General features: G+C 40.2%; 1 protein-coding gene across 3 annotated transcripts in view; it reads right to left on the bottom strand.

The window, feature by feature from the left end:
• LOC105478119 (Rho GTPase activating protein 6) overlaps positions 1–25,174 on the bottom strand; it is a 542,515-nt gene that overhangs the window by 274,950 nt on the left and 242,391 nt on the right. Inside the window, exon 1 of one of the 3 annotated variants that reach the window (XM_071088688.1) lies at positions 19,842–23,849. The exons of the other annotated variants lie outside the window; for them this stretch is intronic. Within the exon in view, the coding sequence (XP_070944789.1) occupies positions 19,842–19,889 (48 nt within the window). The 5' untranslated portion in view covers positions 19,890–23,849. Of the gene's footprint in view, positions 1–19,841; positions 23,850–25,174 lie in introns of those variants that run through there. 3 annotated transcript variants of the gene reach the window in all.

The raw sequence follows: 25,174 nt of genomic DNA, 5'->3' as shown, positions 1-25,174 counted from the left end.
CCATTATCAGTCACTCTACATTTTATCCCATCCCCAGCCCTAGGGAACCACCAATATACATTCCATCTCCATGGATTTGCCTATTCTGGATATTTCATGTAAGTGGAATCACAGAATATGTGATCTCTTGTGTCCAGCTCAAGAGAGACTTAGCACCATGTTTTCAAGGTTCATCCGTGTGTCAGTACTTCATTCTTTTTCTTATTGAATAATATTCTCTTGTATGGTTGACCATATTTTGTTTATCTGTTAATCAGTTAGGATGGATTCTTGGGTTCTTTCCACTTTTTTGCTCTTATGAATAATGCATGTGCATTCATGTATAAGTTTTTTGTGTACACACATTTCATTTCTCTTGGGTAGGTAACTAGGAGTGGAATTGCTGAGTCATATGGTAACTCTATGCTTAACTTTTTGAGGAACTGACTGGCTGCAGCATTTTACATTCCCAGCAGTAGTTTATGAGGGTTCTAATTTCTCTACGTCCTCACCAACACTTATTCTTTGTATTTTTTTTAATCATTACTATCCTGGTGTAAAGTAGTATTCCTTGTGGTTTTGATTTCCATATCCCTGAATGCTAAAGATTTTGAGCATGTTTTCATGTTCTTATTGGATAACTGTATGTATGTTTCATGTGTTCATTGGTCACTCGGAGTTGAATGGGGAGGAGGTGTGGGATGGTATTCAATGGCATAGTGTAGGAATCAGATACAGGAATGATATCCTATAGACCAGTATTTTTTTTCTTTCTGCTGGCACAATGAATGCTCTAAGGAATTTATGAGTAGCTTTTTAATCTTGAGCCTGGAATTTGTGAGCTAACTATAAATCACTTAACCAAAGCATGATGAAACGCTATTCAACAAAATGCTGAAGGAAGCAGCAAAATTAATAATTAAAGACAACAAATGACTTCAACACCATAACTTTAAAAAACCCCAAACAAAAATAGAACTATAAGTCTTCTGTCCATTGGTCAAAGGTGTTATCACTGGCTCCTGGGTCACAGATTGAGACCTTAGACTGGTTAGTCTGTCAAGCAGAGTTCACCGAAGTGAACATGTGTATGGGGGTGGGGGGGAAGCGGAATGGAACAGTTTATAACAAAAATCGCAACCAGATTCTCAATACATACAGTGTGGTAAGCATTGTATAAGCTTCACGAGCGAACTACAATATTGGTTATCCTTGCCACAAGTCTGCCAGGGTTTCTTAAAAAGTTGTTGCTCTCAGTGGTGGTTTGCTGGTCTGTAACCGAGAAGGGCAACAAAGTTCCTTCCATGTCCACAGTTTCCTCTTGCTCTGGTTAGTAGCCACAAGCAGCTTATAAGCATAAAACTCTATCCAGGTACAACAGAAGCACCCTTAGCCATAGCTATAATAGGCCCAGGGAGAGGAGGTGACTGATGCAGCAGTTACCCAATCAATAGGGGTCTATGAGGAGGCATGATGGAGGAGTTTTCCCAGTATGGACGCTGCTGCCCAAAGTGAGAGTTGTAGAAATTGCTGTTCAGTGGGTGCTTGGAACAGACAGAAGCAGATTTAAAGGTAGTAGGACCACAAAGTAGTCATCCATGAATTCTTCCTACCAGAGTTCACAAGATCTCTGAGGGTGGCAATGCTATGGGTATCCTGGCAATAAAGGATCTCCTATTCTGAGTGTCCAAAAGGCTATAACACAATTTTATCATGTCTTTTTTTTTTCTAATTGAGGAAATTGATCATCACACACACACACACACACACACACACACACACCCTCCAACCCTCACACTGCTTAACTGTTTCTATAACTTCCCCTTGCTCCAATATCCTTACTCTGTGGCCTGTAAGTCCCTGCCATTTTTCTTGACCACCCCATCCATCTCTCTAAAGCTCTGTTCTGCTACTGTTCCCCTTACTCCTTCACTCAGTCTGCTACCTTCTTCACTCATTTGCTTGAACTTGCTATGCCACTTTGTTCCTCAGCATCTTTGCTGAGGAATAAGTTTGCACAAACGATTCCTTCTTTTCTAGAGTGTTTTCTCTATGTTAATCCACCTAATAATCATCAGCCTGTAGGTCTTGGCCTAGTCTTCACTTTTAAAGCATAATAGATATAATAACTAGGGCCACAGACAGGTAGATCCACAGCCTGCAGGGAAGGGGGTAGGGGGTTGTCTCTGGCTTGTACCCCATGATTCACTGTATATCTATGTCAAGTGTTCACTCAGGAGCACAAGCAAGGGCCTGTGGCCACATGCCCTCTGGCCTCTCCAAGTCTTGCTGCCAAGTGCCAGGGCTGGAAAATGGTTGAAGTGGATGACCCCCTGCCACTTCCTCCAAGGTGACACTGTGAAGGTAGAGCAGGACATCCATACTCGGAAGACACAGATTCTCAAGCAAGGAGAGGTGGAAAGAGCCTTTTGTGTACACTTTACTTTTATAACGGATACTGCTGGAATATGGGCAGACTGCAGTGGACTATTTTTAAAGAAAAGGATCTGGTTTTAAATTCATACGTGGTTTTGTGATTTTAAAAGGAAGACTACAAAAAATAGTGTTGTGAAGCAAATAATCACCATCTAATGTGCCTCTTGTTTGTTATACAAATAAAAATTATAACTAAAATAAAACACTTCACACTGACTAGGATGGCTATTATCAAATAGACAAAGCTGGATGTGGTGGCACATGCCCATACTCCCAAGCTGCTCAAAAGATTGAGGTTAGAGGATTCCACAAACCCAGGAGTACAAGACCAGTCTGGGCAACATAGCAAGATGCTGTCTCTAAATATTACTACTACTACTAATAACAACAAGTACTGGCAAGGATGTGGAGAAACTGGAACCCTCAAATATCATTGTGGGAATGTAAAATGATGCAATCACTTTGGAAAACACTCTGGCAGCTCCTCAAATAGTTAAACATAGAGTTCCCATAATGACCCAGCAATTCTACTCCTACCCACGAGAAGTGAAAGCATACATCCACACAAAACATATACACAAAAGTCCATAGCAGCACTATTCATAAAAGCAGAAAAACTGAAAACACCACAAATGTCCATCACTTGATGAATGAATAAGCAAAGTATGATGTTTCCATACAATGAAATATTATATGGTGATGGAATGAAGTATTAATACATGCTACAACATGGGTGAACCTCGACAATATGCTCAGTGAAAGGAGACAGTCACAAAGGACCGCATATTGTATGATTCCATTTATGTAAAATCTCAAGAACAGGCAAATCCAGAGACAAAAAGCAAATTAATGGTAGTCAGGGGCTCAGAGCAGCATTGGTGGAGGAGATAAAAAGAGAGCGACTGCTAGTGGCATGGAGTTTCTTTTGGGGAAACAAAAATATTCTAAAATTAGCTAGTGGTGATGGTTGTACAACTCTTGAATATACTAAAACCCACTGAATTGTACACTTTAAATGGGTGAATTGTATCATATGTGAATTATATCTCAATAGAGGCTTTAAACAAATGATGCTATACCTTGAGTTTACAGAGCAAGATGTCCCTACATAACTTTGTGTGACCATGTTTGACCACTTAGCAGGAAGGCCTCTCAAGTTAATGAACACATTTCTGGCTCTCACAAGACAGTCTTACTGATTGCTATGAGACTAAAAATCCACAGGAACAGAACCACAGGAACAGAACCATCTGGATGACCCTGATGAGCAAGAGAATGATAAATACAAGTCAGAAAATTTTCAAAAAAGAAGGAAGGAAAAGAAGTTAAAGTGGGAATAGGGTGTTACCACTGTGTTAGAAAAAAAAAAAGAGAGAGAGAGAGAAACAAAAAAATGGGTGAAAAGTTGTTTTTAGTAGAGCCTCTTTAAACAAAGGGAATGCTTTCAACAGTCCCAAACAAATTTCAGTGTCACATGGTTAAGGCCAAAATATCCCAAAATAAGATGAGGAAGATAAGATTATGGCCCTGTTGCTGTGACTTCATTATGTGGAATATAGATATTGGGCCTGTGTCACCGGTAGACATTATTTAAATATATATATATATATATATATATATATATATATATATCTCACACATACAAATATATATGAAATAAACATATGTTTATATGTTTACATGTTATATATATTTATATATGCATATATAATAAACATAAATATATAAACAAATGAATATATATTTATAGGAAGATAGCTTTATTTTAGTATAATTGATACAGAATAAAATTTACCAATTTTATGTGTACAATTCAATGATATTTTAGTAAATGTACCAAATTGTGTAACCATAACTATTAATTCAGTTTTGCAACATTTTTATCAAATTATATGGACAGTCCTGGTGGCTGCTCAGATGTGTTTTTGCTTTTGAATTTAGAAAGTCGAGTTTCTTATAAGTCTGGTGTCTAGTTCAGTGGGATGTTTATGTCTTAACTACAAATGGGTGCTTGGTCAGATCGCTGAATCCTGAACAACTAGCAAAAAATAAAAAGGTGTTTCTCCTCATTTATTACATTTTGAGCTTTCTAACAGGTGGCCTAGAAAGGAAAAAACATATACCATTACTAACATATTTCAAGTTTGATTGTATAATATTGATTTTAATCCTTCATTTGTAAGTAAGTACTTTTTAATTATCTTATTAACTCATACTCTAAAACAACTTCATTGAGATGTAATTTACATTCTATAAACTTCACCTGTAAATTTACTGAGTTGGATAATCATCTCCACAATCCAATTTTAGAACATTTTTGTCACTTCAATAACATCCCTGGGGCTCACTGACAGTCACTCTCCTTTCCCAACCACAGCCCCAGGAAACCACTAATCTATTTTCTGTTTCTATGGATTTCTGGAAGGCACTATACTTTCACACACAGATAGAAAAGATATAGCAAAAATATATCTCTCCTTTAAGAAAATCCTATCTCTACACCAGAATTTCAGTGTTTGTGATGCTTATAATTTTTAAGTAATAAATAAAAGTTGCCACAAATGCTATGAAAAACAGTCCCCCAAATGAGAAGTTTCTCTACCATAATATACTATTTTAAAATTTATAATAACCAATTAATAGACAACACTTTAACACCATGCGATATTTTTCTGATTAAAGCCAAAAGCTACCAATTCTACCCTGCTCCACGACTAACCAGCCTCCCACCAAAAACAAAAATCCAAAACACTTTAGAGCACATATTGTTCATTTTATTTACAGACAAAACTCCTGGTCTTCTTCAAATTTGGATCATAAGCTGAATTAAGCAAGGGAAACTTCCCAAAATGACATCCTATTCTGCAGCTTTTTAGAGCTACGGAAACTTTTCTAGACATTAAATTCTCTTTAAAGATAATCCAGAATTATGTTAGACTAGTTTAAAAACCGCCACTTTTCATAGCAACATGATAATATTGTGGGCATTTCCAAGTTAATTATAGATCTGTCATTTTAAGGAATAATCATTGAGACCTTTTCATTTAATTAATGAAGGGATATTATACAGCTGCAACAAAATAACCTTTTTCTCCTTAACCACCAATGGAGAGAATTCTTACCATGGTAACTTACAAGTTACCACCATTATGTATACGTATATCATAGTTCTCAAGAAAATATTGTTCCCAAATTGTCTTTTTCTACTAAAGAAATAACCATTGGTCAATATGACAAATATATGACATTGAGTTATTTCCACATAACTCTCCAGCATAACACATCTGTGAAGCTAGACAAATCCTGTTTCAATTTGGGTTTGCCATAAAACACAACACTCTTTTCAGGCCAGTCCATGGACTTCTGATAGCAGCCTTCACAGGCCACAGGTTGTCAGTTTCCAAGTCTAGGATGCTGTGGCTCTCACAAGGGTGCTGACCCAGCTTCTATTTTCAATTGGAATTTCCTCCTCTGGGGTCATTTGATCTCCACCCTCAGCGACATTTTCCTGGTTCTCTGTTCTGTGCCCCAACCTACCCCTTGTTTCAAAACCAAAAAGAATTCCAGGTTCATCCTCCTGCACAGTCCAGTGAGACAAAGACTCATAGACATTATGCTTTCAATCTGGTGGGAGCCATGGATTTTTGAGCTTTGGTGAGACTCTCTTAGAAGACACCAAGGTGACATTTACTCAGGAAGCTGCTGGGCTCTAAGACAAGACCTGCAGGAAATGATAGCGGGAGGCCATGGTGTAGAGCTAAAGCTGTTAAGACGTCTTCATTCAAAGGGTCACAAGAATGTGGAAGAGTCAGCCAAAAGAAACATCACAAAGTGTAAGACAGGGTTACATCCGTTGGCACAACACTGGCTGCATTGGCAGGACCCAGAGATGGCTCACCCCCAGCTCTCGTGGCTGAGTACTCAGCAAGCTACACAGAGTTTAAAGAACCGGAGACTGGTCTTTTTAGAGTCAGCTCCTGGAGACCCTTTATATTCTTGCCTCTGAGGGAGTTCTGGATATAGCAATGTAAAAATCTCAGATACATCCACAAGAAGAACTAGCATTTTAAACCCATGAGTAAATGATACTTTTCTGAGTTTAAGTCTCCCTTTTGCACTGGTAAGAATGGCAATGTTTATGAAAATTATTTTGCCTAGAATAATTGCAAAATAAACCATGAAACAGATACTATTTTTAACATAAAATTTTTAAAACATTTTCCAGTGATGTAGAGATTGGACAAGGCAAATAGTTTTCAAACACTATACTTGCAGATGCATCTTCTTATTCAAGAGGAAGCCTTAGAGTAAAAATTGGAGACTATCCTTTTAAAAAAATGTTTCCCTTAGTGCTACACACATACCCAGTTCTGCATATATACTGGTGAATCAATGAATGTTCACTGATATTTTACCCTTATCTGAAGTATGCCTACCATTCCCCTCCATACCAACAATGTATGTCCCTTTCTTTTGCTTTCATACTGATGTAACAGTAGACCTATCTACAGTGTCTGTGGTAATTTGAGACACAGCATTAGACTAGAGACAGGCAAACTTTTTCTGTAAAGGACCAGACAGTAAACATTTTAGGCTTTACAAGCCGTGCATTTCATTGTAACCAACCACTGAACTCTGCTATTGTAGTGTGAAAGCAGCCAAAGACAATATGTCAACAAATGTACATGGCTGTGTTCCAATAAAACTTTATTTATGAACACTAAAATCTGTATTTCATAAAATGTTCACAAAGCATAAAATATTGTTCTTTTGGTATTTTTTTCAACCATCTAAAAATGTAAAACTGATTCTTAGTTAATAGGAGATGCAAACGCAGGCAGTGATCTGGATTTGGCCTGTGGGCCATAGTTTGTTGACCAGATTTAAGAACTGAGCTACCGTAATATGGCAGACAGTCTACTAGATATGATCATGTACAGAGAAAACTGGAAATATCAAAACAAAACAGGACTTGGCAACTGTTCAATCAAGTTGATATAATAGGGGAAGATATGGTGAAGGTGTTCAAACTTCAAAGAGACAAGATTTTGTGTGTGTACATTAAGTGCATTGCTTTTAATGTAGTTTATCCATTTACATGTCAAAATTGATCAAATTAACAATCTAATTGCCAAACGTTGTCTCTGGTGTGTTTGGCCTAAAGGATTAATATATTTTTCTTTCATTCGTAAATCACCTCATCCTTAATTTCTTCTAGGCTTTGAAATAGTAGCTAAATTCAGAAATCATTTTAAAGTGACACTAGTAAAAAGAAGCATATTAAAAATCTCCATGGAGATGTTGGTCAAGGATACAAAATTTTAGACAGGAGGAGTAAGTTAATATTCCTTGTTCAACATGGTGACTATAGTTAATAACAACGTATTATATACTTCAAAACTGCTAAGACAATAGATTTTAAGTGTTCTCACCACAAAAAATAAGTATGTGAAGTAATGCATACGTTGATTATCTCAATTTAGCCATTCCACAATGCATACATATTTCAAAACATCATATTGTACATCATAAATATATTTAATTTTTAATTGTCAATTTAAAAATAAATTTTTAAAAGTCTCCAGGGAGGTGATTCTGAATGGTTTCTTTTTGATAGTTTGAGGAACCAGAGCTGCTACACACAAGGAAACAGGGACGACTGTCACAATTGTGTTTAAGTTACTATCATTCAGTCTATTTCTATATTCCCTTAATATCTACTCAGTCTATATCCAATCACTGTGGATTTATGGGAACTGATATCAGTGACAGAACCTCAAAATCCTGCTTTTGTCATTTAATTGGGTCATGATGACATAGATATTGACATCCATGACAGAAAGAACTCACTGACGAAATAGAAAAAGAAAATCAGGATAGATTTGTACTTTCTTAAAAATATTGGTATTCTCAGGAGAAATTGATTAAACACCAAGGTAAAGTGAATCAATTCCCCCATCTCTTCATCCCTCATTGCTTCACATCCTTACCACAGCCCCATCATGGAAGGAGTGCATTTCCACACACACTGAAGTTAGGCTTTGACATGTGACTTGCTGTGGCCAATGGCAGGTGGGTGGAGAAAACAGCGTGTCAAATTCCTGCCTATGTCTCAAGAGTCTTCAGTTGATCCCACTTGCTATCTTGTGCCTTTGTCGTTGCTGAACTTCTTTGGGTAGATGCTGCCAGCCTGGGTCCCAGAATAGATACACATGGGACAGAATTGACAGAAGAGCCATGACACTTTGACCTGTGGTTAAACAGCTGCGCTCTGTCTATGTAAGCCAACCCTAGCTGACCCACAGATCCACTAGGATCCGTGATGGTTTTTTTATGCCACTGAATGTCAGAGTAGTTTGTTACACAGCATTAGTGTGGTGATAGCTAACTGATACAAACACACTTCTACATTTTAGACAACACAGCTATAAGATAAAGCACGATTTTGTATGTCTATGTGTATATATGTATGCATGCTAGGAGTTCTATATTTCATTCCTTTCTAATGATACCTTAAATAAAAACGTGCCCTCCCCAACCTGCAGCAGCACAGAAATATCACGGAAGGCCCCATTCTCAAACCAAGGTTCCTCTTAGACCCACTATATGAGCCTTTGATCCTTTACAGATGTTTATGCTTGTTCATAAATACTTTTGGAAAATCCTGGCAAGGGCAGAGTGCCAGCTCTCATGTACCTTTTCCAGGCTGCTGCAAGTTCAATCACATGGTTGTTGGTCCAGAAATGGATGTGCCATTAGAACAGCCATGCAAAGAGGGAGTGTGCCACATTTACACAGGAGATAAACTCTGCCATGTTTCAATCAAAAGCAGTTTGCTAGTGAAAACACAGGAGTTGGAATTATAAAATTACCACAACCCTCAACTAAAAATAACAAACAGGATGTTCTTTATATGGGGATATATATATATATATATTGCTGACAACAAGGACACACCAAAATCCTCTCTGATCTCACTATCAATTCACCTTACTTTCTTCTGTTACGTTTATGGACGCTTTGGGTGTAAATAATCCATGGAGACAGGAATGTTTCTACTATGCGGGAAGAACAGGAGGAAGAATTTAAAATGTGTCATCTTATGGAGACAGTTCAGTGGTAGCCCAGATTCAGGATGAGGGCAGGAGTAGGGTGGGTGTGAATACAAAGGGGTAGCATGGGGGAGTGCTTTTGTGGTGATGGACCAGCTGTGTATCTTGAATGTGGTGGTGGATATGCCAGTCTGTACAGGTAATAAAATTGCACAGAACCACATGCATACTTACATACATAAAAGAACGCATGTAAAAACCTGGTGAAATGTGAATGGGGTCTGTAGTCTAGTTAATAGGATTGTCCCAGTGTCAGCTTCCTGGTTTTGATATTGCACTATGTTTATTTATATAAGATGTTACCATTGAGGGAAGCTGGATAAGGGTATATGGGACCTCTCAGTACTATTTTTGCAAGTTCTTAGAAGTCTTCAATTATTACAAAATGAAAGGCTTTAAAAAGTATTACCTCAAAGGTATCATCTTAAGCCAATGGCATGTCAACAATCACCCATTGCACAGTGGTTCAAGCATGAGACTTGGCAGTCAAATTAAGAGACAAGGATTTAAATCCCAGCCCCACTATATACTAGCTGTGTGGGCCTGAAACAGACATAAGGTCAATGCTTTGGTTTCCTCATCTTTTAAATGAGGATAATAGGACATATCTCACAGGGTTATTTTAAGGATTAAGTGAGATAGTATATGTAGAATAAGCAGGACTCATAGAAAGTATTCAATAAATATTGGCTATTATTATTATTATTCTAAGTCAGACTAAATATTTCTGAGAGCTTTAAATCACTGATTAATTTCATTGACACTCAAGTACATACTAAACATCAGGCACATGCTATAAATGGCCAAGCATTGAGTCACACACAATATAGTCCCTGGTTCTGGTCTCTGCCCCTTTGGATTTTCTGGTTCTGTTGTGAATATGGTCTCCAAACAAGTAGGATGGATATTTATGAAAGTGGGTACACAGAAGACTCAAGGAGGTCTTCTGAGTCCTTAAGAATAAGAGGTACTTTCTTAATAAGAGGTACTTAAGAATAAGAGGTACTTTCTGCAGTCAAGGTTGAAATGAGAGTTTTCTCTCTGCTGAAATTTACTGGGGTACAGGGTGGTTAAACTGCAATGCTTAGCTGCAACAATTCCTTGACCAGCAGAGATAAATGAAAATTGCCTTTCAGTCAAGCACAGGTTAGACCCTTTGAGTTGATGTGCAACTTTAAGGGTTAAAACCCTTTACCCATCAACCAGAAAAAGAGCCAAACCAAATCTTCCTTTTTCTTTGTTTGGCAAGTAAATTACATTAGACTATCCTAATGGGCTTAGAGGGAAAAAAAATCTAATTGTAGTCTATATTAATACATTTACATATTTTGAATTATATTAATAAATACTAATACATTTAGACCAGGGCACTTTAATGAACTTTCCAATATTAGATTAATGACAAAATATATGTAGAATATATCACACTCTACTAAATGCCTCAATAGGTTTGTGATATAAAAATCCTTAAAAGCAAGCACACCACGTATGGATAGAGCTGGCATGGCACCTGAATACCTTAAATGTGGTAGTTAAAATAATCTACAGTGTGGAAGAAAGAGACATTTGAAGCAATTTGGGAGTCTTCTATTATACTCAGGAATTTAAGATCTTTCATAAATGTAAGCAAACCCCAAACAAGACTGAAAATGCTTGCAATGATATTTTGTGTTTGTCAACACCAATCCCCCCAGCCCTCAACAAAAACAGGAAATAAAATGTTCTGCCCTTCTCTGTGCTGGTCTTACTGGGTTGGCTGGGTTTGGGCCCAGAAGGAGATGGAGAATAGGGAGACCAAGAAGTCAGAGTATTTACTGTTTCAGTCTATCCCTGCTTCTCCATATTTTGCCCTTGCTGGAGTCTTCTCTGGGCACATTGCCAGCGTCCCTTCCAGCCAAGGCTGCAAGTCAGTGGGCTCTGGTAACACTGGTCCCTCCCTGGTAACAGCTTCTCAGTGTTGCTAATTGCTGGGCGCTCCACCACTCACCGTTGGTTCCCTTAAACCTGTCAACACACTGGCATAGTTCATTCCTCAAATTAAGCCTTTTGAGTGATTTATCTGTTTCCTGTTTGGATCCTGATCAACACAAAGCTCTTGACTGTGAATCAGTAGCTAATGTGGGAGGATGCCTTAACTTTTGAGATAAAAGTTAAGACCATGCTTTACATTTTGCTCAGACCATCAAAATGGCATCTTAACATGAATGGAACTGTTGAAAGTCATGTGCATAGATACCCACAGAAATAATACTATGTGTTATGTTACCATTTTCAAATTATTCTAGCAAATTCAATGTTCCATACCCTTGCTAAACTATTATGCCTCTGTGCGTCTAATTAATATGGCATCATCAAGCTAGGAACCTAGAGCAATGTCCAGGGAATTGTGCCTATGTGGAGAGGCACACACCTGGCACAGAGATGCTTGGCAAATATGGAGCCCACGTGCTCCACAAGCTGGTGAGATGCTTTTAGCCTCTGTATTGCACTTGGACTGGCTTATACATTTCTTTGCCAGATATTTTGGTCAACTGTAGAAAGGGGTCATTCAAAAATATGTTAAAAGTTTATTCATCTAAACTACTTCTGTTGCTGTTGCCATGGCAACTTTTCCCTAAAGCCACAACTCCAAATTCTTCTAAAATTGTTATTTCAGAAATCTAATTTAGCTGACATCCCAAACACTCAAATTTTACTATAAGATTTTTCATGTTAGAAAAGTTCTAAGAAAATGACAAGTATCCAAAAAGAAGAGGAGAAAAAGCCTGACAGGTTTTCATTTGAAAGGGTCATGGCATCTTTCAAGGAAATTGGAAGTGGAAGAGTCCTCAGTAACTGTATTTGAATGAAAAAAAAATTTGGCTTATATTTTGTATATGTTTCTTGTATTGAAAAGTATCCCATATTCACATCCAAGTAGTCACCACAAAGATAGTGAAAGCCGTACCACATAATGACTGGTGGGAGTCCTTGTTGCATCACTGGCTCTACCTTTAAGTTTTTAAGTATTCAGGGTATATTTAAGAATAAAATAAATCAGAAAAATTGGTCTTTTGAAAATAAGGTTAGAATGAGAAAACTTGAGAACAGAATGTACATTAAAAGATATTAGATTAATTAACTGTGTTTGTAAACAGTGGTCTCAGTCCAAAATTTGGCAAGCACCCAAGACCTTTAAATCTATCCCCACCCTCCCCATCAACTCGTAACTCACAATCTAAAACAGACCATGCTAATGGACATTCAGTGACATGGGCAGGAGTTAAGAAAGGGCTCTGCAATTCAATTGAAGGAGAATAGGTAGGCCACAAACCCACCTGCCACCCTGGGCTGCTCCGGAGATTTTGAACCCTGATGGGATTGAGAGAAAAACACTGGGAGTCGCAGTTTCCCTCCCTCTTTCCTTTGGCTTTTCTTTCAGCACCTCTTCCCTTTCCCCCAGAGCAGGCCAGTCCACCTCATTATCCTCAAGGAGTAGGGACAGAAGCAGGCACTCTAGTTTCTCACTTTCATACAGATGCAGATCCCACATCCACACACTAAGGCTGCTGAGCACTCCACACATCCCCATTTGGAGATTATAACTTCTAATTTTAGGCCCACGACTAACACATTTGTTAAACGGGTATTCTGGCTAAATCAGAATAGAGGTGGCAAATTAGGCAAGACTGTTAGAAGGTCATAAAGGAAGAAGTTAGCTAATGTCTGACATGAGAGAGAAGACAGTAAACATTTTTTAACCCAAGATTAGGAAGGGCATCGGCATTGAGGAGTGAAGAAACAAAAAGCCCAAGATGCTGAGGCTTCTGGAAGGACCACCAACACCCTCTCCAGAGTAATCCCCACACAGTATGAAACACACTGTTCATAGCCGTGACTCACAGCCAGAGAAGCTCACTCATATTTTCTCACCTCTATCTCTCAAAACCCAAGAAACTACGAATAATGTATTTTAGAAAGTGCCATACAAAATTGTTCTCAAAAACATTTAAGATTTTGATGTCTACTGAGATGCAATTAAGTCAGGGTTTCTCTATCTCAGCACTATTGACATTTGAGGCTGGACAACTCCTTGTTGGGTTGTATTGTGCTTTGTAGGATGTTCAGGAACATGTCGGGTCTCTACTTAATATATGCCAGTGGCAATCCCTGCCAGTTATGATAACCAAAAATGCCTCCAGACATTGCCCAAGGTCCCTCTGGTTCAGAACCACTGGTCGATTTTACCTAGAATATGGATACTGAGGGACATATTGCCAGACGACATTACATAGAGGAAGTATTTCTATACCTTTTGTATCATTAGAGAGTTTGGCTGAAATGAACACTAGGTGGTAAAACAAAGGACCTCTCTGAAAACTTGTACTAGATTATCTCAGAGTCAGCTGAGGTAAAGTATTGTATTGCACTTTCTGAATCTACTTTGCTGCTGATCCTACATTTTATAGGGGCTGCTTGACTACTTGAGTAGTAAGTGGTTCACCGTGTAAATTAATCAGTGTTTGCCAAACACACCTGATATTGGAACCACCCCCAAAGCTTTTTCAAAGGATTGATTCCAAGTCTGGTCCTTAGAGATTCTCATTTAGTAAGAATTCAGTGAAACCCTAAAGCTAATTTTTAGTCTTGTCTCTCCCTCAGACCTCAGACATCAACTAATAAAGGGTTAAGTTTGGAAACTCCTAGCATAACCTACGGAAAAATACACAGACAGCCAGATTCATGTTCTCATAAATATTTATTGTGTGCCTACCCTGTGCCAGGACCTGCTCTAGGCAGTGGAAAGACAGTGGGAAAGGATCATTGGGTCTTTGCCCTGAATAAACTTACACACTAGTCAGAGGAGACAGACAAACAATGAATATATAACATAATACCAAGTGGTGATGTGAACAATGAGGGAGGTGGCTAGTGTGATCCAGGGTAACTGAGTGGGCTCAGAAAACACTTCAGAGAAAGCAGTCAGGAAAGGTGACATTTTCCTGCAATTTGAAGGATGTAAAAAATAGTCTACCACACAGAGGACATTCCAGGCAGAAGGGACAGCAAGTACAAAGGCTTGGGGCAGAAAAGAATTGGTCACATCTGAGGAACAGAAAGGGCACAGATGTAGCCAGGCAATGATAAGCTTGTGGAGTGGGGTGTGGTATGAGGCAGGGAAGATCATGTAAGGAGCACTTGGAAGGTCAAGGTCATGGATGAAGCTGTTATTCTAAGTGGAATAGAAACCAACCAAAGAGCTTAAGCACTGAAATGTCACTATTTCACTACTTTTAAAAAGATTGCACTGGCCATAGGGATAGCCAACCATTCACTGAGATGGGAAAGTCTGAGAATGAAACAGGTGACAGGGAAGTGAGGAATCAAGAACCCAGTGAAGACTTTGTATGACTGGACAATAACTTCACAACCAAGTTGAGAGTCAAGTGTGTATGGTCCAGGGTTATCACAGTGTGGGAACAGGAAAAGTAAATAATAAAAGTTCATCACCAGAAAGGACCAGGCAAAGAGTGGTACTTGTTTTCAAATGATTGGCAGATATGTCTGCTGTGCAACATCCAACAGGAATATGATTCTTTATCAATTAGTAGTGGTACTTCATGAGTGGTTTGAAGGAGGGGAGATGTAGCTTCCTAAGATGATGGGGCTTCTACACCAAAGAGGCCTCATCCAGGAAAATGTCTGCATGCAGTAGAAAAGTAAGCATGCTGGGTTGGGGGTGGGAGTAGAAAAGGTATCTACGATTAGTAGAGGTGTTAATTCAGAGGATTAAATAATCTCTCACTTATTTGTAAGTTGAAAAAATTTTGCTTTTATGAGGAGACAAATGACAAGCAGAGTGATATAAAAATGGTTTTATAAAAGTAAGTTCTGGGCCATGCCACAGGTCAGTATAAGTTCTGCTGAGTTTCCTAAGATGTCTACACTGTTAGCACTGATGGATGATAACTGATTCATATCAGCACAGGCCTGCAACGGCGCCCAGTTCTGGGCATCTTCAGAATTACTAGAGTATTCAATACCACTCAATTATTAAGCAAACTTAATGACTTCAAAGTCTTTGAAAATTGAATGTTCACAGAAAACAAACTTGGAAACTTTCATAATAAGACCTTAACCATTCTATGTGAAAACAGGTTCTCTGTCAGGGTAAGCAGCTTGGCACTTCTGGTGAGTTCCTTAGGAAGGGGTTAACTGGAGCAAGGGCACAGTCAGCATCTGATTACAAGGCTGCGGTCAAAAGCACAGATGGTGTGGTGACCCGCACCAAACAGGAAGTGACATCAGCAGCAGAGGAGCTCAGACTAGACCAGTACAAGGGAGGAGAATGAGCAGCTTAGGACCTCAAAAACTAGCTCTCAACTACTAGATTCATGAAGTCATTCAACACATATCTACTGAGCACCTACTATGCTTTCAGCACTCTGCTAGGTGCCCAGGTGACAGCAGGGACAAGACACACATAGTACTACTCCCAGCAAGTTTTCAACCTGCCAGTGAGAGAGAAGTGAATGATGTCAGTCCAGGGATTCCTGATGGTGACTGTATAATGGACATTGATTTGCTTCTCTCTGCCCCACTTGAGGGTTAAGACAGGTTGGGGCACCAGGAGAGAAAAGCTTGAGCCTTCTAAGGTCCCCAGTAAGTCACCAGGCCAAGCTTTTAATCCAGATTTTTTTTAATGTCTTTCAGAAAGACATAAAGATATGGCATTGAACTTAATGGATACTTAAATTTTTAGTTTTTGTCTACACTAGTCAAATTAAAGAGCTATTTGGCCATGGCAATTTGACAATATAGATAGTCACATGAAGTCACTGAAGGTCCAACATTTGGTTGTTGGTTTATTACTGTGGCAAAGTGGATTGCAGAGGGATGATTAGGTTTGACTATCCTGATTGTCTAAATGACTCAGAAAAGCACTACAGGATCAGGGCACCTGGTTAAAGCTTTCAGTTCTGTCAGCAGCGACACATGTGCTACCTTGAATTCTACTGCTCTGAGCTTAGATTTCTTCAATCAGGAAATAGAAAACCTGCATAAGGCAGCAATTGGATTCGAGACTGAAATTGACCTAGACTGTGTTCAGATATTTTGCAATCTGTATAAGACAATAATGAGGGAAATATTATTATGATTATTTGATTATTATATAAACTTCTAGAGCTTCTCTAGAAGTGCTGCCAGAAAGTCATTGATTCATTCATGTCATCCTCATCCTTCATACTCTATCACTTCTTTATCCCATCCAAACTAAGTCTGATGGGTTCTATGTTCTAAGCATCTCTCCAATACACCAACTGCTCTCAACCTCCTGCCCAACTGCCACCCTAGCATCAGTCATCTTCTCGAATCTCTCCCAGGCCCAAATACCAGGATGCACTCTAGCTCCTCCTCATCCTGACTCCATGCTGGGATCATGGCAGGCTTCTGAAAATGTAAATCTGATTCAGTCACCAAAAGGCATCAAGGACAACACCCAGCTGGAAGGACGGAGTCACCATAACCTGAATGTGGGAAAACTGTGGGAGGAAATTTTTTGAGGACAACATTAGCTGCTAACACACATTTTTTCTGTGTGTGATGATAAAGCAAGAAGACAGCTGTACTATACTTTGAAAATGTCTGATTATATAAATGGAGGATGTTCTTGTCTAGTTAATTACATTTTGCTTTCTGTGACCATTATGACCATTTAAAAAGATGAGTGAGATATCCGTAGCAACTCCTAACATTTTCACTATCTAATTGTCTCTTTGGAAAATTGACCAAATACCTGGAATACGATAGGCATTCAACAAATGTTTATTGAATGAATCAAATGTGAGCCACTGACCTCTTATATGCAGTCTCACCTTGGACAAATTAAAAAGCACTGAAGGGACCATTAGATACTTATCCCTGAATTATATTTCAGAGGAGGCAGGAGGTATTAGGGACACATGGAGGGTCATTCATGTCAAGGAAGACAGACCCCAAAAAACCCAAGATCACAGGAAAATGCACAGTGGGACAAAACCATGTTGAGCAAAGTAAGTGGAATATTTGTGCTAAAAGGCAAAACAAGCTCTGGAATTATCAAAACCCAAATGAGGGAAGTAAACAAAAGTGCAGCGTTAGAATAGATATTATACCACCAAGGGTTATACTAATATGAAAAACAATGGGTCACACTTAATAAAGAACATTCTCTGGACACGTGACTGATTCAGAGCTGCTGCTTTATCATCCTAAAGTATGCATAGGAAACTTCAGAGAGCCCGGGTGACTTATTCCAACCTGGAATCCCAATAAATTCCCTCTGGAATCTTCCTTTTTATAGTCTTAAATCAGAATATACATACATGATAATCTGCACTGGAATAAAGGGCTAATTCATCAGCAGTCTTCAGAGCCCCAAAGGGGACATTAGCATCGGCGTGACTCTTCAGTTTATGATTTTAGAAAAATGAGACAGCTGAATTAAAATCATAATTTTAAAATATTTTTGTAATACATTTACATAATTGAGGCAATAACCATTCATTGAATGAATAGATTGTTTTAAATTTAAGGAGCCCATTCTCACCTTTCCTCCCCCACCCCTACTCTTGTAAATGGAAAAGACCTCAGATCATGAATCAAAGGGTACCAACACACAGTTCAAAATCTGGAAAAGGTAGTGGGGTGGAGATGTTGAATGGGCACAATGAGCACAGACTCTACCTCTTTCAGTGCAAAGCAACCTCTGTTGAAAAGTGGTTATCCTTTAAACCACTTTAAAAGGCAAATCACCACTGAGCCACTAGTGTCTCCAAGACATAAGAACGAGCATTAGTAACTTACAAGTATCTCATTTGGTGTTTCAAGGCAAGTAACTATAGAAAAACCAAAGAAAGAGCTATCACAGGTTCCTGGAACGTTTGCCTGGGAAGGTATCTTAACAATTTCCTAATTCAGGCCTTCATTTTTCCAGTGGAGGAAAGTGAAGTGTACGAGGTATGCAACTTGCCCAATGACCCTGCAATTAATCCAGGAGCCCCCAGGTGACACCAGGAACCAACTGGAGCAGCTCCAGGATGCCCAAGTCCACCACCCCTGTCCACCTTGACTCCTTTTTTCAAAAAAAAAAAAAACAAAACATTTTCTTTTTTTTTTATGTTGGGGACTGGATTTTGGAAGACACAAATTCCAGACAGTTAACTGTCTTTGCCTTATTATAAATATTAATGATTCTTGTCAACTTTCTGCCTGCTTCTCTCCAATTTTTAAAGTTGGCAGTCAGAACGTCCAGTCTCAACAGTGCAAATCAATTCAAGGAAAACTCAGTAAATTAGCAGATGACAGAACAACTGCAGTGTCTCATCTCAAAACGACACATCTCACAAGTGGAAAATCAATGTCTGAAGACTGGAGTAAGGTAAACCTTCTCTCTGCCCCCTTCCTGGAGGGGGCATTTCAAATTTTTAGAAGTAGTAGTCATTCCTCGGAAACAACTTTCCTTTTTGCCTTCTTTCCTTTCTTTTCTCTCTCTCAAAAATATACTCAATCTAGTATCTGGATTTGTCGGTCGTTAACCTTGAAATCTTGACTCCTTCAAAGAAGGCAAATCCCATGAGTTTTCTCTCTGTTGTATTTCCTGCAGTACCTGCAGCACCTAGCGCAGTCCCTGGCACACAGTAGGTCCCCAGTAAATCTTTGTATCAACAGGGAGAACAGAAGACACCATAAGGGAGGGAGAAGGTATGACAGAACAGCCCCTGGTATTTTCTTGTATTAGCGTGCAACATTAATGATAATGTGCAACATTCTGTCCCGTCACAAAATAAGAGGGAAATGCACTCCCTTTCCAAGGAGTGAAACGGCTGCACCCCAATGCTCCCGGCAGCATTTCTTTTGCAAGTCCACTCGCCACACACTGAGATCATGAAGCAGCCCTGCCTCCTGTCCAGTCTTATTCTCGTCCTTTCAACGTATCTCACTGAAGGCTGAATGAGCGACCTAGGCCTAACCCCAGGAACCCCATTTGTCAGCCTTTGTCAGCGGGGCGGTGGCAGAGTCCAGCCCCGGTCCCGGATGCAGTGACCACAGCGTTGGGGCAAAGAAACACTGAATCCAGGGTTGGGGCTCCCCGTACCTTCTAAAAGATTTCAGGAAGCGCCACTGAGTGAGCAGGTGGCACTTCGGGGTGACGTACCCGACCACCCGCCACCCCCTCAGCTGTGGACCTGCGTGGACCTGCGGGGAGCCCCGACTACCATCGCCCCTCGCAGTCCCCACCTGGGGCGGCCCAGTGGCGCCCCCTGTGTCTTCTGCATGCGTCAGGACACTCACCGCGTAGTGCAGCTGGGGCTTCTCGCCGCGGTACACCGGGTGCCCCATGTTGCCTCCGGGAGGAGTGGCACGCCTTGGGCTCAGCCTGGGGTCACGGTGTCTCTCTGAGTTCCCCGTACTTCACTGCCATCCCGGGGCAGCCCCGGGGCGAGAGCCCTGCTCCGTGCGTGCCGAGTGCTATGCGAAGCGCCCCTGACACAGCGTCCCGCCGCAGAGCCGGTGGGGACCTGGAGAAGGCGGCGCAAAGTGGGAGGGGGAAGAGGAGGAGGAGGAGGGAGCGGCCGAGTCTGATGCGATGGGCGGGCGTTTAATTCCTTCCGCTCCTGGCTGGTCCCTGCGGCAGCCACCGCTGACAGCTGTTGGGGGGTTGCGGAGGCCGAACGCGCCCACGACAGGTGTCAGGCCGGCCGGCACGCCTGCCTCCTGCTACCCTACCCTCCCCGGACCCGTGGGACCCCGGCTGCTGAGGCGGGGACTGCCAAACCCTTCAATGCCAGTGAGAGGGAGAACTTGGGTTTCCAAGAAAGAGAGACTTTCACTAACTTTGAAGGAGGTGTGGGCCTGACAGTGGAAGGAGATTCAGAGCCTTCTCCTGGGAGGGCAGAGTTTCCCTTTCTAGAAAGCCTTCTTCTGTTACAGTCTCAAATGCGGGGACCCTTGGAGAGGGCAGGACTGACAGGAACCAAGTCATGCTACCCAGGGGAACTGCTGAGGGGACAAGGCTGTGAGGGATGCTGGTCACCTAGGGCTAACCGAGTTCCAGGAGGGGCTTGCAGGACACATCCTGTAGGTTCATAATAACCCTTAAAACTGGTCTCTGCTCTGAAATTGCCTCATGGAAACCTGTACTTTAAAACACCTTGGAGAAGATCACAGAGTTCCCTCCACAGCCTTGTCATTCTGTAATTTACGTCCAGCCTCCCACAAGTTGAACCCAGACAAAAGCCAGGCCTGGGGCCAGAGTAGAGACTCCAGATTCATGAAATCAATCAATGCAAGCCCCAGAGGGGTGGCTACGAAGTGGAAGATGTGTTTGGGGGTAGCTTGTGCCAATTTGTCAGGGTCCCACTGTACTGAACCAGCTGAATGACTCTCCACTTGCTCTGTGTAAGAGGAGGAGGGAGGAAAGTTGGATGTGGCCCCTGAATTTCAGCCCTTACAATTTAGTTGAATGAACCATGTAACATTTTAAAACAATTCGCAGCATAATTGTAATTAGCAGTGGGAATGTGAAGCCAGAGGTGCAAGTGACCTGAGGAATCTACCATTAGATAGTCCCATGATGGTTTATCCACTTGGAAAACTGTATGGTTATATCTGCTAAACTCAATCATAGGCCTATCCTCTGATCCAGCAAATTCCACCCCTAGATATATAGAGTACAATAATCTCATCATATACAAGAATGTTCATACTGTCTTGAGGCATAATTGCCCCAAATAAAAGCGATCCCAATGTACACCAACTGGTGCATGACAAACCAACTATAGTCTGTGCACATGATGGAATACTACTCAGCAATAAAAAGGAAAATGCTACTGATGCACAGAACAAATGAATTAATCTCACAAACATTATGTTGGGAAAAAGAAACCAGACACAAGTGTACATACTGTAAGATTTCACTTATTTATTCTGCAACTGAAATTCAAATATTTAAGTACAATAGGCAAATGGAATCCATGGTGATAGGTGTCATAATAGTGGTTACCAAAGGGGGAAGGTGGTATTGACTAGGAAGGTGGTACAAGGGAACCTTCTAGGGTGCTGGAAATGATCTATATCTTGATCTGTATGGCAGCTACTGGAGTACACCCATATGTAAACTTTCACTGAGCAGTACAGTTCAGACTAGTATAATTTACACCCTTCACTATGTGTATTTTATACTGCAAACATAAAAAATAAAAATAAATTTAAAATCAATCCCTTGCCAAACCCAGGAACTTCCAGTGTTGCCTGTCTTATGAGAAAGTCAATTGAACTATTTGCCCAAGTCTCTCGTTCTCCCGCACTATTTGCCCAAGTCTCTCGTTCTCCCGCGGTCTGACCTACCCAAGTCTCCTTTCTTCTGCTTTGTGAGAGAAATGAGCATGCCCATTCATCTTGGAGGCCTTCCCTGCTCTGCGACATGTCCAGGCAGAGCTGGAAAAATGACACACTGAAGTTCCCTCTACTTTCACTCTGTTCTGCTGCTAAAAGCAACCTTTAGAGGAAAGTCATCAAAGACCCTTAGAATAAGACAGAGAACCAGCTTGAGCTTCACCATCTGGCATCTTTCAGAGAACTGCAGCCAGGGCAGCCTGATGGGGGCATGTGTATACAGATGTAATTCAATGGCCTAGATAAGCCCCAGTTTAGGGACTTTCACTTCACTGTGGTCTATTCAGAAAGATGAACACTCCAGCCTTAGAACTTTTTCTTCTGTCACACTTGCCTTTAAGCCCCTGAAGCTAAAAATCCCTTTCCCTACAAACACTATTTAATTATTAATCTATTTAAACAACACAAGGTGAATCCCTGGGTCTTTAAAACCTTAACCATAGCCTTTTGATCATTACCCCTGAGTAAGTCACCTCTTAAAACTGGGTCATCCTAGATTTGGTTTGTATTCTTTCTTTGAAAAATGTAGTAAGTCACTAAATGACATTCTTGTAAGCCAAAAATACTCCATCATCCCCACACTGTGTACTTACATTTTAGGAATGACTTCTGCCTTCTAGCATTATTTATTGCTAAAGTGTCATAGCTAAGTTGGAGTAAAATGTTCAAGTGCAATAGGGTTGTTTTTTCTCTGTGTTTGAAGAGTTTTGTGAGATTGGGCAAAGCACTTAAAGAAATGATCAGTTCATGCTGCAAGACTCTTAAATCACCTTGGAATGAATCATCCACCTCCTTCAATTCTTAGTCCAATTGTTTAAGGCTCAAAGCTCCAGAAGGGATGTAGAAGATCATGCAGAACTCTAAGAAGTCTGTTCAATCTTAAACAATTTGAATTTCACACATTATTATTTCATTTAAATATATTTCAGGGTATATTTAAAACACTACTCTAATCAAAATTTCTTATTTGCATACCTGTACTTCCAAGTATCCTTCCCATGTTATTTGTTCACTTGGTCATGATTCAACAAATAATATTTTACATTTAACATTTTTATTTGTATAAATGTATGGGGTAGCAGTATAATTTCATTACATGGATAGATTGTGTAGTAATGAAGTCAGAGCTTTTAGGGTATCCATCACCAGAAGAATGTACATTTTGCCCATTAAGTAATTTACCATCATCCACTCCCACTGTCCTTCTGAGTGTCCATTGTCTATCATTCCACACTTTATAAATATTTCTAAGTGTATACTATGCACAGGTATTGTTCTAAGTCAACTAAACTGTATATTGACATGGCATGTGGTTTCAGAATGCATGTTTGATCCTTTGGGGGTAATGGAGGGAGAGAAAAAGGAGCAAGAAGCACATAAAACCTCACTTCAGAGGAGGCCGAAGTTCATCCAATTTGTTGGTTAAGAGCCTGCTAGGCTAATGTTATTCTTTGTTTAGTTTTTTTTTCTTTTTTTAAAAAATAAATTTATCAGATATTTATAATTCACCCCAGAGAGGACTTAAAAATAATCTGTATGAGTTACTCTACTAGCATCACCTTTAAGAGAAAATGTGCCCTGCTAACTGTGGAATTTCCACGTCTTCCTGTCCCTAAACGTTACAGCATTTCCAGAACTGAATGCTGCCCTTTCTGCCAGAGCATTTAAATTAAAATCCTTGTTTGCATTTATTCTGCCTGCCTATAGGCTGAGTTAAAATTTTCCACAGTTAATGCCAATGCAAGGGGATTACTTTTTTCAGAAAAACTTTACCCAAATCTGTGAAAGCAAATTCAACTTCATAGTGTAGGAAGAGCTGAGGGCCCATCTGAGTATTAAAAATCACTTCAGATGGCAGGACAGGCCCTTCTTGGAGGCCCAGCCCCACCATTATTAACAGAGTTACTATGAGATCCTCTTAGATGGGTAACCCCTCCCCCAAACCCAGTGCCCACACTATGCCATCCTATTGCCCTGCTAATCTAGCCTCTAGAGCCCTAGAGTATTTTTAACATTTTGAAATGGAAAAATCATAGCATATAATGTGCAGCTTAATGAATTGTTACAAAACATTCACCTGTCTAACCTTCACTGAGGTCAAAAATTAGAATATTGCTAGTACCCTAGACCCCCATGTCCCTTGGCTGTACTTCCCTCCCCCATCCCAGTGGTAGACACTGTCATGACTTCACTTCTTCACTTCCTTTTTCCAGCAGGGTTTCTCAACTCCAACACTCTTGACATTTGGGAACCAATCATTCTTTGTGGTAGAGCCTGACATTGCAGAATGTTTCGCATCACCCCCAGCCTCTACCCACTATATGCCAGTATTATTCCCCCTACACCAATTGTGGTAACCAAAGATGACTCTAGACATTGCAGATGTCCCCCAGGGAGTGGGGAAAGGCATAATCACTCCTGGTTGAAATCCACTGCTTTTTAGGAAGTCAGGCATCCATAAATATTAGAGCTTAGTGTTGCCTGTTTCCTAACTTTATATAAACAGATTCGTAAGTATGCTTTTATTGTAGCTGACTTCTTTTGCTCAACATTCTGTTTCTAAGGCTCATTCATGTTGCTGTATGTAGCTGTTGTTTGTTCATTCCCATTGCTGTCTAGTACTCATTATATGTGTTTATTACTATTTATCTTTGTAACTGTTGATGGACATTTATGTCCCTTTCAATCTTGGACTACTGAAAACCACACTGCTTAAACATCATTATACATATCTCCTTGTGCATATGTGCATGCATTTTTATAGGGTACAAACCCAGGAATATAACTGCTGGGTCATAGGCATGCATATCTTCAACTTTACTAGACAATGCCTAACAGTTTTCCAAACTGTATTAATTAGAATCTTTATTTACACTATTGTATAAACAGACTGAACACAGTTTATATGAAGACTGAACACAGTTTAGAGTTGTCTCTTTTTAAAGTTTTTTCATAGAGCTACAGAGATGAAATTAAGGAAATCAAAGTCCAGGATCAGAAAGGAGAGTTGGAGTAGCAGCTTAAGGCCCTCCTCATCTGAAATCATGTGTCTCCTGTAAGTGAAGAACCTACCAGCCCTGCTAGGGCCCTGGCATTGGCAATGACAAGGCTGACTTCACCCATACTCACAGACAGGAGCAATGAATACACCGAATGTGCTTTTGAGGGAGGATATCTCATTAGGCAGAATTTCAGCAAACTGGGGGTAAAATCTCAGCCTGACAACTGTA

The sequence above is a fragment of the Macaca nemestrina genome, chromosome X (assembly GCF_043159975.1).
Source record: "Macaca nemestrina isolate mMacNem1 chromosome X, mMacNem.hap1, whole genome shotgun sequence".
Classification (NCBI taxonomy): domain Eukaryota; kingdom Metazoa; phylum Chordata; class Mammalia; order Primates; family Cercopithecidae; genus Macaca; species Macaca nemestrina.
This window is presented reverse-complemented; position numbering and strand designations above follow the sequence as displayed.